The sequence below is a fragment of the Crotalus tigris genome, unplaced genomic scaffold (genome assembly GCF_016545835.1).
Source record: "Crotalus tigris isolate CLP2741 ecotype Arizona unplaced genomic scaffold, ASM1654583v1 scf7180000018867.1602434, whole genome shotgun sequence".
Classification (NCBI taxonomy): domain Eukaryota; kingdom Metazoa; phylum Chordata; class Lepidosauria; order Squamata; family Viperidae; genus Crotalus; species Crotalus tigris.
The window spans coordinates 319,261-331,488 of record NW_024097246.1 but is presented as its reverse complement, the minus strand read 5'-3'; the positions used below and the strand labels follow the sequence as shown (position 1 = coordinate 331,488).

The 12,228-nt window shown below is 40.4% G+C and overlaps 1 protein-coding gene across 3 annotated transcripts in view; it reads left to right on the top strand.

Moving 5' to 3' along the window:
- VWA7 (von Willebrand factor A domain containing 7) overlaps window positions 1-12,228 on the top strand; it is a 54,216-nt gene that overhangs the window by 19,662 nt on the left and 22,326 nt on the right. For all 3 annotated transcript variants that reach the window (XR_005558381.1, XR_005558380.1, XM_039357109.1), the window contains exons 6-13: window positions 245-440; window positions 2,243-2,412; window positions 3,368-3,480; window positions 4,681-4,797; window positions 6,626-6,805; window positions 8,106-8,283; window positions 10,073-10,225; window positions 10,810-10,902. Coding sequence is in view for 1 of the 3 variants with exons in the window: in XM_039357109.1 (XP_039213043.1) it covers window positions 245-440; window positions 2,243-2,412; window positions 3,368-3,480; window positions 4,681-4,797; window positions 6,626-6,805; window positions 8,106-8,283; window positions 10,073-10,225; window positions 10,810-10,902 (1,200 nt within the window). In the remaining 2 variants the exon portion in view is untranslated. The remainder of the gene's footprint in view (window positions 1-244; window positions 441-2,242; window positions 2,413-3,367; window positions 3,481-4,680; window positions 4,798-6,625; window positions 6,806-8,105; window positions 8,284-10,072; window positions 10,226-10,809; window positions 10,903-12,228) is intronic.

Sequence of the window (12,228 nt, the reverse complement as noted above, 5' to 3'; positions counted from 1 at the left end):
GCAGGCAAGATGCAATTATAGAGCAGAGAATACCTGTGGCTAACAGACCCCATAAAGATGATGTGACAGAGTTCATATTGGTAAGAGTCTGGGAGGTTTAAAACAGCATTTTAAAAAAACCCATATAAATGGTTTTATAAAAAAGCAGAGTTTTCTTCAGAAATGGTATTATTCCATCCTTCTCCACCTTTGCAAATGAAGATGCCAGGCTGACACTCTTTTTTCGTCCTTCCTGTCTGCTCAGGGAAGTGCAGTCATGGTGGGAGGTTTGATGAGAGTCGCCATCAAGAACCTCGAGGTGGCATTAATAAGGACAGTGCCTCCTCGTTCTTCTCACCTCACCATTACCTGCACCAGAAGGCAGCTCTGCTGGCCCAAGAAGCCTCCATACACTTCCTGGAGAAGTTGTGGCGAGAAATAGGGAGCAGGGAATTTATGAGGTAATATAGTCCATTCTTTAAGGTTCTTACAGTTTTCACCTGTGGAAATGTTCTTAATGGAGGCTGGCCATAGGCAGCCCCATGGCCATTTTTAATGACATCTCCAGAATTTCCTCTGATTCATTAGTCCCGAAATTAGGTATAGGACCATTTTACATTGATTTTACACTGATCTAGATTGGACCCACTGGGGAAAATTAGAAACATCATAAATGATGAGATTTATATGCTGCCTATCTCACAATAGAGCGACCCTTAAGAAATTAAAAGACCATATGTATCACTCTTGTGGTAAGCAGCATTATGTAAAGTGGCCGAAATTACAGGGGTGAAATGAGGCAAAAGAACCAGAATACATAGTTAAAACTAGTTTTCACCAATTTCACCTGCCATAAATTTCTATCTTTGCCAATTACCCTTGATTCTAAAGACTGATTCATGCATTTTCTTCTCCATCATATTTTCTCATCTCCTTCCTCACAACCCATTGGCTGTTCTTTTACTTGTTTGTTCTGTGTTTTAATTCTCATTTGCTTTCTCTGTGTAACTAAACCACATGAATGTTCCTCTTTCATCCTTGCTTTTGTATGAATCCACATTCTTTCATCACTCATTCATTTTTAAGCCTTTCTCTTCTCGTTTCAATAAGCACATTTCTTAACTACTCCTTTCCCATCGCATTCAAATTACTTTCTCCCGACAATCTCAATTTTCATTTACACATAACAAAGCAAGCAGAAGTGTCCTTTTATATCCAGCTGTCTCAGCTTCTTTAAACAAACATTAATTACTCACATTTTCAGTTCTCTTGACAATCATTAATTCCTTATGATAGGCCACATGCTGTCTAATGCTCTAAAAATTTCCTATTCCTTAATTCCAAGTACCTGTCAGACAAGCCCATCTTGATCTTCCAGATATTAATTTTCAAATCTCTTCTTTGCACTATACAGTTTAACAATTGCTGTAAGTCAATAGAGACAATAGCCAACAAGCTAGCATTGACTGAATACAACAATACACACAGCAATACACACACATACATGTTCCATTTTAAAGTGTAATTTTTATTAAGTGTTATTACAAAACATATAAGAACTAATGTAAACTAATAAAGAACAGAAGCAGGAAAGGAAAAAACAGAAGAAAAGAGGAAAGAAGGAAGGAAGGAAGGGAGAGAGAGAGAGAGAGATAGAAAAAGAAAGAAAGAAAGGAAGGAAGGAAGGAGGGGAAATAAGGAAATAAGTAAGGGAGGGAGAGGAGGGGAAAAGGAAAAGAAGTAAAGAAGGAAAGGCAGGAAGGAGAAAGAGAAAGAAATAGAAAGAAAAAAGGAAAGGAGAAGGAAGAGAGAAAAAAGGAAGGAAGGTAGAAAAGAAAGAAAGGAAGAGAGGAGAGGAAGGAAAGGAAGAAGAAAAAATAAGGAATGGAGAAGAGATAGGAAAAGAAAAGAAAGAAAGAAAAAGAGAAAGAAAGACAGACAGAAAGAAAGAAAGAGAAAGAAAGAAAGAAAAAAGAACATTGAAGGCCTTCCCACTGTACATTTCCAAAGATCCATACTGGTTCATTACACTAAGCCACCCTTCGTTGTATAAAGCACAATTGGTTGTTTTTCCCTAGTCTGGTAAGCTGTAATCCTTATTTTACAGAACAGAATGACTAAGCTTACATAACATGCTAAGCCTACACAACATATATAACGTACTAAGCCAGCCCCAAATAAACCACATTATCTCTTAGCATCGTGTATGAATTTGTCCTAAAGAATCATTGCTAACACATAATCCACACTATTTTGTTTGAAGGTTGCTAGATATCAGCCCAACCGCAGGCCTGAGCTTTGTTATGGATACCACGGGAAGTATGGGGGAAGAGATCAGCGCTGCTAAGTTTCAGGCACGGGAGATCATCGAACGGCGTCAAGGCACCCCTCAACAGCCAGATTTTTACCTCTTGGTGCCTTTCCACGATCCCAGTAAGATTACGAAGACAGTCTCTTTTTTAGTTGAATTTCATTTTTTATTCTACTGTATTTCTTGCTTGTTAACTTTGTCCCCAGCGTTACAGCTAGTAAAATACAATTAAAAGTGCAGAATACAAAATAAAGCATAAAAGGGGACACATTGAGAGAAATAGCAAACTGCAACAGATAAACAAGGATGACAGAACTTCTGGTTATTTAACCGCAGACGTTGGTGAATAAAAACGTCTTTGCCTTCTGGAAGATAGACTTTGGAGATGAGACTCTTGTTGCAATGATTTGGGAACCCTTCTGGGATTTCTGATCACCAAGCTTTGGATGTTGGCAGAACAGAAAGAGAGATCTGTCCCAATGATCTAAAATCTCAGGGAAGCTGATGTGAAAAAAAATATGTTTGTGTGTGTGGGAGTTTCCCTGTAAGATTCTAATTCAGTTTCTCAAAAAGTGTAACACCACCAATGGTAATATTAATTACAATAAATCACCGTAAAACATCAGGATAAGAATTGAAATTCTAAAATGGTTTTCCAAAATGTCTTGGAAAATATAAAGGTTTTCACCTGCAGGGGACAGTCAATCAATGTTTCATATACTGAAATGCTAAGAATTAATATCAGATCTTTTGATCTGATATTCTCGCTTTCTCTGCTTCTTCTCGCTTGCTCTTTTTCCCCCTCTCTCTCCCTGCTTTCTCTCTCCCTCTCTCCTTTCCTTCTCCTCTCCCTCTCTCTCCTTCTCCTTCTCTCTCCCTTTCCTCTCCCTATCCTTTTCTCTTTCCCCATCTCTTCCTGTCTCTCTCCCTTTCTTCCTTTCCTCTCCCTCTCCTTTTCTCTCTCCCTCTCTCTTTCTCCCTCCCTCTCTCCTTTCCCTCTTCCTTTTTCGATCTCTTTCCCTCTCTCTCTCTCTCCCTCTCCCTCTCTCTCTCTCCCTTTCTCTCTTTCTCTTCTAGGTTTTGGACCAGTCAGTAAGACCAGTGACCCTGAAGAATTCTGGAAAGTCTTAGACACCATCAGCCCATTGGGTGGTGGAGATGAGCCTGAAATGTGTCTGTCAGCCTTGGAGGTAGCATTCATGAAACACCCTTTATTGCTGCATGATTTTATAGATCAGAAGTTCTCAAACTGCGATCCATACAAACTCCATTTAGAAAACCCAGAGAAAGATTGGGAGGGGTGAGAATCAAAATATTGGATCTCCAGTTGATTGATGGATTTCTGAGGATGGCATTTTTAAGCTATTTTGACCAGGACTTGATTATTAAATGCATGGTGAAAAAAAGAGAGAATCTCTTCAATCTAGAAATAAGATTTTTTTTTCTGACACTGAGAACAATTAACCAATGGAACAATTTGCTTCCTGGAGTTGTGGGGGCTCCATCGCTGGAGCTTTTCAAGAATACACTGGACAACCATTTGATTGGGATGGTATAAGGATCCTGCCTTGAGCAAGGGGTTGTACCAGAAGACCCTCAAGATCCCTTCCAGCCCTATGATTTTATGATTCTAAAAATCCTAACTGGATGAGTGTGCCCCTTCCATAATGTAATTGAGGTGCAATCTATTCTCTTTAAAAAAACAACAACAGCTGAAATAAGTCTTTCAATAGCTGATCAAAGTAGGGATCTTGATTTTCATAATGTTTGGTTGATGATTGATTGATTGTGCACCATCAGGTTGGATGTTGACTGTAAAAAACCACATAGATAGGCTTTCTCCAGAACGATCTTTCCCCACCCCGACCTTGAAGTCTCCCAGTAATGTATCCACCAACACAAGCATGCTGAAGTCCATCTGCCTTGCTGCTGGTGGTCCTTTATCCTGTCTTTTTGCCAACAATGTCAAGCATGTTATTTTTTTTTATAAAAAAATGTTATCTGCCACAGTAGCAGCCTTCCAATATCTAAAGGGCTAAAGAAGAGGGAGTCAAGCTATTCTCCAAAGCACTGGTGGCAGGCCAAGAAGGAATGGATGGAAACTAATCAAGGAGAAAACCAACCTAGAACTAAGGAGGAATTTCCTGACAGGGAGAACAATCAACCAGTGGGATGACTTGCCTTCAGAAGTTGAGGGTGCTGCAACACTGGAGATTTTTAAGAAGAGATTGGACGGCCATTTGTCTGCAATGGTATAGGGTCTCCTGCTTCAGCAGGGGGTTGGATTAGAGGACCGCCAAGATCCCTTCCAATTCTGTTACTTTCTTCTGTTAAATATCATACGTGGTGGATATAGATGAATCTTCCTTGTCTTTCTCTTTTCCACATAGCTTGCCCTGCAGAATTCACCACCCTATTCTGAGATCTTTGTCTTTACCGATGCATCTGCTAAAGATGCTCATCTGAAGAACAGTGTGGAATCCCTTATTCAGGAAAAGAAGTGCAAGGTCAGCCGAGCCTCTTACATTTATATTAAAGTTCCCTCTTGGGTATATTTCTTTCCAGTTGTATAGCATACCAGTGCAAACTATGCCAGCCTCTTCCGCCTAATATCCTAGAAAATTTTGTACTAGAAAATTTTGTACTAGGGTGTAACTGCAATGCTGTGGTTACAGAACCAGGGTTGTGGATGTCTGGTGGGGATGTGGCAGCAGGAGGGAATGATGGTATGTGTGTGATTGCATCATCACACAAGTATTGCAACTTACCGTGTTTCCCCAAAAATAAGCCCTATCCCGAAAATAAGCCCTAACTTGATTTTTTTTTGTGGTGGGCCTAATATAAACCCTACCCCAAAAATAAGCCCTAGTTTTGGGATAAGGCGCATGCCTAAAAATCTAGCTAGGGTGGGGGTAGGGCAGGTGGAGCTGCCCCACGCGCCCTGCACCTGTTTACCTTACTGGTAGGACTGCCACAGGCAGGCCTCCCACACCTCGAAACCTGTCACGCCACATGGCTTGTCGCGCCGGTGCTGCTCCTTGCGGCAGAACACCAAGCAGTGGCAACGGCCCAAAGCACCATGCGGCCTCCTGCAAACAGCCCAAAGCACCGCGCAGCCTCCTGCCACGACTGGCGGCACTGGCATGAAACTCTAGGCGGCGTCCTGCCACAACCAATGGCGCTGGCACAATATGCCACATGGCATTCGGCTGCAAGTGGCAGCAAGTGGCCACTGAAGTAGTCAGGCAGCAGCGCGACAGGTGTCGGAGTGTGGGAGGCCTGGCTGAGGCAGTCCTAAGGTAAGACATCTCACCAAAATAAGACCTAGTTCCTCTTTTTGAAGCAAAAAATATAAGACCGGGTCTTATTTTGGGGAAAACACGGTAAATACTTGCATCCAATGGGACACAAGTATGTAGTGGCAGCAGTTGGGTGCAGACATCACTGTGGGCATGTTAGCACAGCATTTTCCAACTTGACAATTTGAATATGTTGGGATGGGGAATTCTGGGAGTTGAAGTCCACATGTCTTCAAGTTGCCAAGGTTGAGAAACACTGTTAGCATATTTAATTTAGGACTAGGAAGAACAGGAGTCAAGTCCATCCTTATTTATGGAAGGTTTTCTGGGACCAATGAGAATCTTTCAGCCCCATCTAACTGATGGAGGGGTGATTGTGGGAAACAAATTGGAGGAAAAGATGTATGTCACCTCAGACTCCTAGCAGAAAGGTTGAAGGTAAATCTTATCACAAAATGAAAACAAAAAACAATGAATGGTATAATCCAGAATGGTATATTCTCTCCCCAGCCACTATTTCCAAATATGTTGCTGTTTTCATGCAAAATTGATTCATATTTCTAAACTATTTTGGTCCACACATTCTGTATTTAGAATATTCTGTACAGGTTGCCCTCAGCTTATGACTACAATTGAGCCCAACATTTCTCCAAAATAAGAGAACTCTCTAAATGAGACACTTATTGAGTTTGTCCCATTTTACAACTTTTCTTGCCATAATTATAAGTGAATCACTGCAGTTGTTTTAAGTTGTAAAGTGAATCTGGCTTTCCCGTTGACAGATTGCCATAGAAGGTAATCACATAACCCCAGGACACTGCAACTGTCATAAATATGAGTCAGTTGCCAAGCATCTGAATTTTGATTATCCCTGCGAATGCTGCAATGGTCATAAGTATGAAAAATGGTCATAAGACATTTTATTCAGCGCCATTGTAACTTTGAACGGTCACTAAACAAACTGTAGTAAATCAAAGACTACCTGTATTCTAGAATCTAGATCCTAAGCCTGGGACTCTTGCTTTCTCAATATCAGGTAACCTTCCTAATCACAGAAGACCCATCCAAGACTCGAACGAAGCGGGAAACACTTGCCCCAAACCGATTCGACTTGTACGTTCACTTAGCTGAGAGTTCAGGAGGCCAGATTATATTTACAGACAACGATAACATCCGGCGGATGGCTGAGATTATTGGCGAATCCAGCTTATCTTCGGTAATAGCAAGGTGCATGTGTGTATATGTTTATGTATACTTTGCCCATACTAGTCAAGGGACCACAATTTCTGTTACTAAGCAAGGTGATTGTTAAGTGACTCATGCCTAATTTTATGACCTTTTTTGCCGTGGGTCTTAAGCAAAGCACGGCATGTAGGAGATGACCAGGCTACTCCTGAGGGTGGGGTCAAATGTATCATCAGTCTTGAGTCCCTTCATGCCCACAAGAGATCTAAGCTCAGTCCACCTTGAATTCTTATCTGCCGCCAATTTGCTTTGACCGTTAGTTTAGATTCTTGCAGAGAACTCCAATAAACCTTTATATTCATTTGAACTGCCTGGATTTTTTATTTCCTCAGTGCTTGACAGTGCAGTTGTTAAGTGAATACAGCTTCCCCCACTGACTTTTCTTGCTGGAAGCTGACTAGGAGGGTCACAAATGGCAATCACATGATCCCAGGATGCTGCAATTTTTATAAATATATGCAGGTTGCCAAGCGTCAAAATTTTGATCAGGGGGGATGCTGTAATGGTTGTAAGTGCAAGGACCAGTTGCAAGTCACTTTTTTAGTGCCACTGTAACTTCAAATGGTTGTAAATCAAGGACTACCTGTAAACATTTTAAGGGAGATCCTGTTTAGCTCATTATTAGATGACAGCTCTGTGCTGTTATTTTTTTGGATTGGTCAGACTTTGAAATAATTTCAGTTGTGCTTTTTGTTCTGGTTTTTTTTTTTTTTTTTGCAACTTATACTAAAGTGGTAGTATTTTTCATTCATCATAACAGTATTGGAATCACCTGCTGCATTATTATACAATCCTAATATTTAGAAGCAGTGGTATGGGGTAGTCAAAACAAAAATCAAGATTGTGGGCATGACCATACCCGGTGCCTTTACATGACACATATAAAAAAAAGGTATGGCTTTGAACACATGATCACAATTGCCATCCCCATAGATGCCCCTGTTTTGAAGTCACCTTACCTCCTTTATTGCCATTGTCACTGGTTATAGATAGTCCTTGACTTATGACCACAATTGAGCCCAACATTTGTTGCTAAGTGAAACAATTATTAAGTGAGTTTGCCCCTATTTTATAGCCTTTCTTGCCACAGTCGTTCAGTGAATTACTGCAGTTGTTAAGTTAGTAAAACTTAAGTTAGTAAACAATGGCGTCCCCATTGACTTCGTCTGTCAGATGGTCACAAGTACTGCAACCATCAGTGGAGGGAGGGAGGAAGGGAGCTTTCCACATTTGGTAACCCTTGACTGATGGAAAGTATCCTATTTTTCTAGGTGACTCTCTTTCGTTACCAGAAAGGAAACGTCTTGAGATCTAAAGGGACTCAACGCAGGACAAAGAAGCAGGCTCCCCAGTTGGTAAAGCACCAGTTCTGGATTGACAGTTTGGTGGACCATGTGGTTGTGACCATCCAAGGCTCTGTGGAATTCTTTGAAATAAGGGACCCTACAGGTAGCGATCTGTATTCACTCTTATATTGATTTGTTTTCATGTTTTAGGTCTTGTACTTGTCACAAATGCTTTTATATTTGCAAAGTGCTTCTTTAGTTTGTGAAGGAACAAATGGAGTCTATGGTTAAGATGCTGGATTAGCGCCGGGGAGATCAGAAAAAAAGAGGAGAGAATGCTATATATTTCACCTTACGTTCTGTACAAAAATGTGGATCATAAGTAGTCCTCAACTTATGAATGGTTGCTTAGCAGCCATTTGAAGTTATGAAAAAAAAACTACTTACAACTCAGATTCAAATTTCTGACGCCCTCTCCCCTTTTCACATGATCACATGTTGTGTGATCAGCCATTGGCCCACATTTATGGCCTTTTGCATTCCACAGTCATGTAACCATATTTTACAATGGTTTTGTTCAAAACTAGCATTTACTTCCAATTTGTGAGAAAACCAGCCGGTAGCAAAATATAGATATGCTTAACAACCGTGGCATTCATTTTATGACTGCAGCAGTTACTTTACAACCACAGCAAAAAATGTCATAACATTGAGTCAGTCAACTGGGTGACCCATTTTTACAATTATTATGACTTACAACAGGTGTCTTCAGATTTGGCCCTTTTATGATTTGTGGACTTCAACTCCCAGAATTCCTCAACCAGCATGCCTGGCTGAGGAATTCTGGGAGTTGAAGTCCACATGTCATAAACAGGCCAAGTTTGAAGACCCCTGACTTACAACCATAATGGGCAAGCTCCATTATAGTCATAAATCAAGGACCATCTGTATAATTATTATTTATTTTATTTATCAAACAGATTTCTATCCAACACAATTAATAAAACATTCTTGGTAACTTATATAGAATAAATAACACATTTAAATATTCACGGTAGAATCTATAGAACTTACAGTAACAATTAAAAAACAATAACACTAAACAACATAAAAAATACAAGAATATTATCAGACTAGAAGATAAAAATGAGGCCATGCCAAATTGACAAAAAGTGGGGGGAGGGGTCAATCTAATTTTCAAAGGGAGGCAATTACACATGTTAGCTTATATGGAGAAGCCGTGATAACATGCTTCAGAAATGAGGAATATTTAGCAGTTTCTTCCCAATAGCTCTCATTGATTGAGCCAGAAATAGATCCAGGCTTTGTAAGGTGTAAACCAGTGCTTGAACTAGAACCTGAAAATCAACTGGTAACCAATGCAAGGCTGTGAAACTGGGGTTACATATTCCTGGGAATCCAGATTACATTCCACCACAACTGTAGAATGCTGCTACCAGCCATAAAGGTGAAATGTGAGTGGGGAGGATGGTGCCACCATTGGAACTCTGGAATCAGTTGTAAGTATCTGTTGGGGGGGGGGTCCATCATAACTTTGAATGGTTACTAAATGACCAAATTATTAATCAAGGCGTCACAGTTCTGATAGATGAGACCGGTAGAAATAAGAACTCCGAAGCAATTGTTTTCCTCAAAGAATACATTCAATGACTACATAGTATCGTCACAAACAAAGGTGAAACCAACATTGAAAGTTTCCCCCCAAGGTTACGCTATAACCTTGGTTATAGCATGACCTTGGTTCCCACCGGAAAGTTATTGTTACGACTAAGCTAGAAGAATACATCTTCCCCCCTCCCATTGCTGTGGCAACTGAAAATGAAGTGAAGATGGCTGCAGCCAGAATCATTTGAAGATTGACACAAGGACTGTCTGTACTTCAATTTATATCTTAAAAACCACTGATGTTCTTCCCATCCTTTTTTGTACAGATAGATTCCAAACTGATGCGACAATTCATGGTCCCCTAGCAAAGATCCAGTCCATTGGTGGAATTTATAGAGCATTCCTTTCTGCTCCTGTCCATCCTGGTGAATGGACTTTGAAACTTCAATCCAAAAGGCATTATTCAGTTTACATTCAAGGTGAGAAATGGGTTTAAACTGGGCTCTTGGGCCAACAGGACCAGTCCTTCCATTAGATATAGTGGCATTGATCTCAGCTCAATAGGTTGTGTCCTCCAGTGTAAAGCTGCAGTACTCTTCTATCATTCCAGATTCATTTAACAGGTCAATTCTAAACATTAAGTGTTGAGGGTAAACAAAGGCAGACCAATTGGTGGGTCCTGATACATAATGGAAATGTCATATTCTGTGTGTTGAATGAAGAAAAGGTAGCATTTTCAATCTTTAAAAAACTGTACTCTTCAACTTCCTAATCCATTGCTGGTCATGACAATAGTAATAGCAATAGCACTTAGACTTATATACCACCCCATAGTGCTTTATAGAACTCTCTGAGTGGTTTACAAATGTTAGCATATTGCCCCCAAACAATCTGAGTCCTCATTTTACTAACCTCAAAAAGCTGGAAGAATAAGTCAATCCTGAACCCTGTCGGGATTGAACTCTAGGCTGTGGGCAGAGTTAGCCTGCAATACTGCATTCTAACCAGTGCACCAACAGGGCTCTGTGGGATCTGGTTTTAAAATATATGAATGTTTTGACAGGTCAGAGCACCCTCGATTTCTTGTATTATTTTGCTGTTCCTGCTGATGGACGTCACCCAGGGTTATTCAGGCTGGATAGTCCTCCTGTTGAAGGTAAATACAGAGATTGTTTCTGTTCAGAAGATCCATGTTTTTACACAAAATAGAAATCTCTATGTAATGGTAGCCTTCCACTACATATTTGGCAATCATAGCTGACTGTGGTAGAATGTAGTCTGGATTCCTGGGAGAGAGGGAAGGAGGGAGGGAGGGAAGGAGGAGCTGCATTCCAGAGGACCAAGAGACAGCAAAGTTGGATAGTTTATTTGTGAGAAAGAGGGTCAAATAGCTCCTCCATAGAAGTTCTCAGAACATATCTTTAATGATGGAAGTAGTTCCTTTTAGTCTGACAAGATTCTGTCTATGAGTAACACTAAAGAAAACTGTTTACAAGTCACTCTGCACATCTTTCTTGGTTTTTGGAGTCTGACAGTTATCTCTGAAGGATGTGAACTTATGGGAAATTAACCCCCAATTTGTACCATCATAACTTAGCTTTAGAAATCATTTCCTTCTGACATTGTGCTTTTAGATGAGGCACTGATTATTCAGTCATCTGTCCCAACTTTTTTTTGTCTTTCTCTTCATCAGTGTTCTTTCCTATGCTAGTTCCATTTTTTCCCTCTTTTCAGAAAATAATAATCTCTGAAGCAGAAAAAGTTGGCATTTTTTGCACTATGTCTTTTGATTATTAAGGTTGGTAGATGTGGAAGTATTCATAATCTCTGCTGCATCTTATTTTTCATCTAAGTCACAGAGACAGCAATGCTAGAGTGTCGCCTTGCCATCATTTTCTCATCCTTCTTCTTTCCACCTTTCGAGCTGATCTCATAAAAACATATGAGAAATACAGGATGACTTGAATTTGGGAGAGAAATTTACAGATGTTCATCCCTGTCTGTGCTATGATGCTTTGAGCCTGCACGTCATTGTGGAATGAAAGAAGAACCACATCAGCGTTGCTTGAATTCCCCATTTTAGAAAATAGAACATCCACAAATGAATTCTCCCTGTGACTATATAGGACAGACGGGGAGGAAAATAACCACCAGATTGCAAGAACATAAGCAAGCGGTCAAACAAGGAGAATCAAAATCATTGGTAGCCTCACATTGCAATAAACAAGGACATATATTCAATTTTGCAGCTACTAAGATTGTTGGACGAGCAGGCACAAAAACAGCCAGGGAAGCAATTGAAGCCTAGGAAACAAGCCCCTCGTCAATCAACAGGAGTGCTGATTTACTCCCAGCTTATCAAGTATTTAAGAGGCGGGAGTTTGGCAGCACAAGGAAGCAACAGCCAACAACTTAATAGCCATCAACACCAACACAGTCTACATATAAAAAGCTACACGCAACAGTACCATATAAATACCAC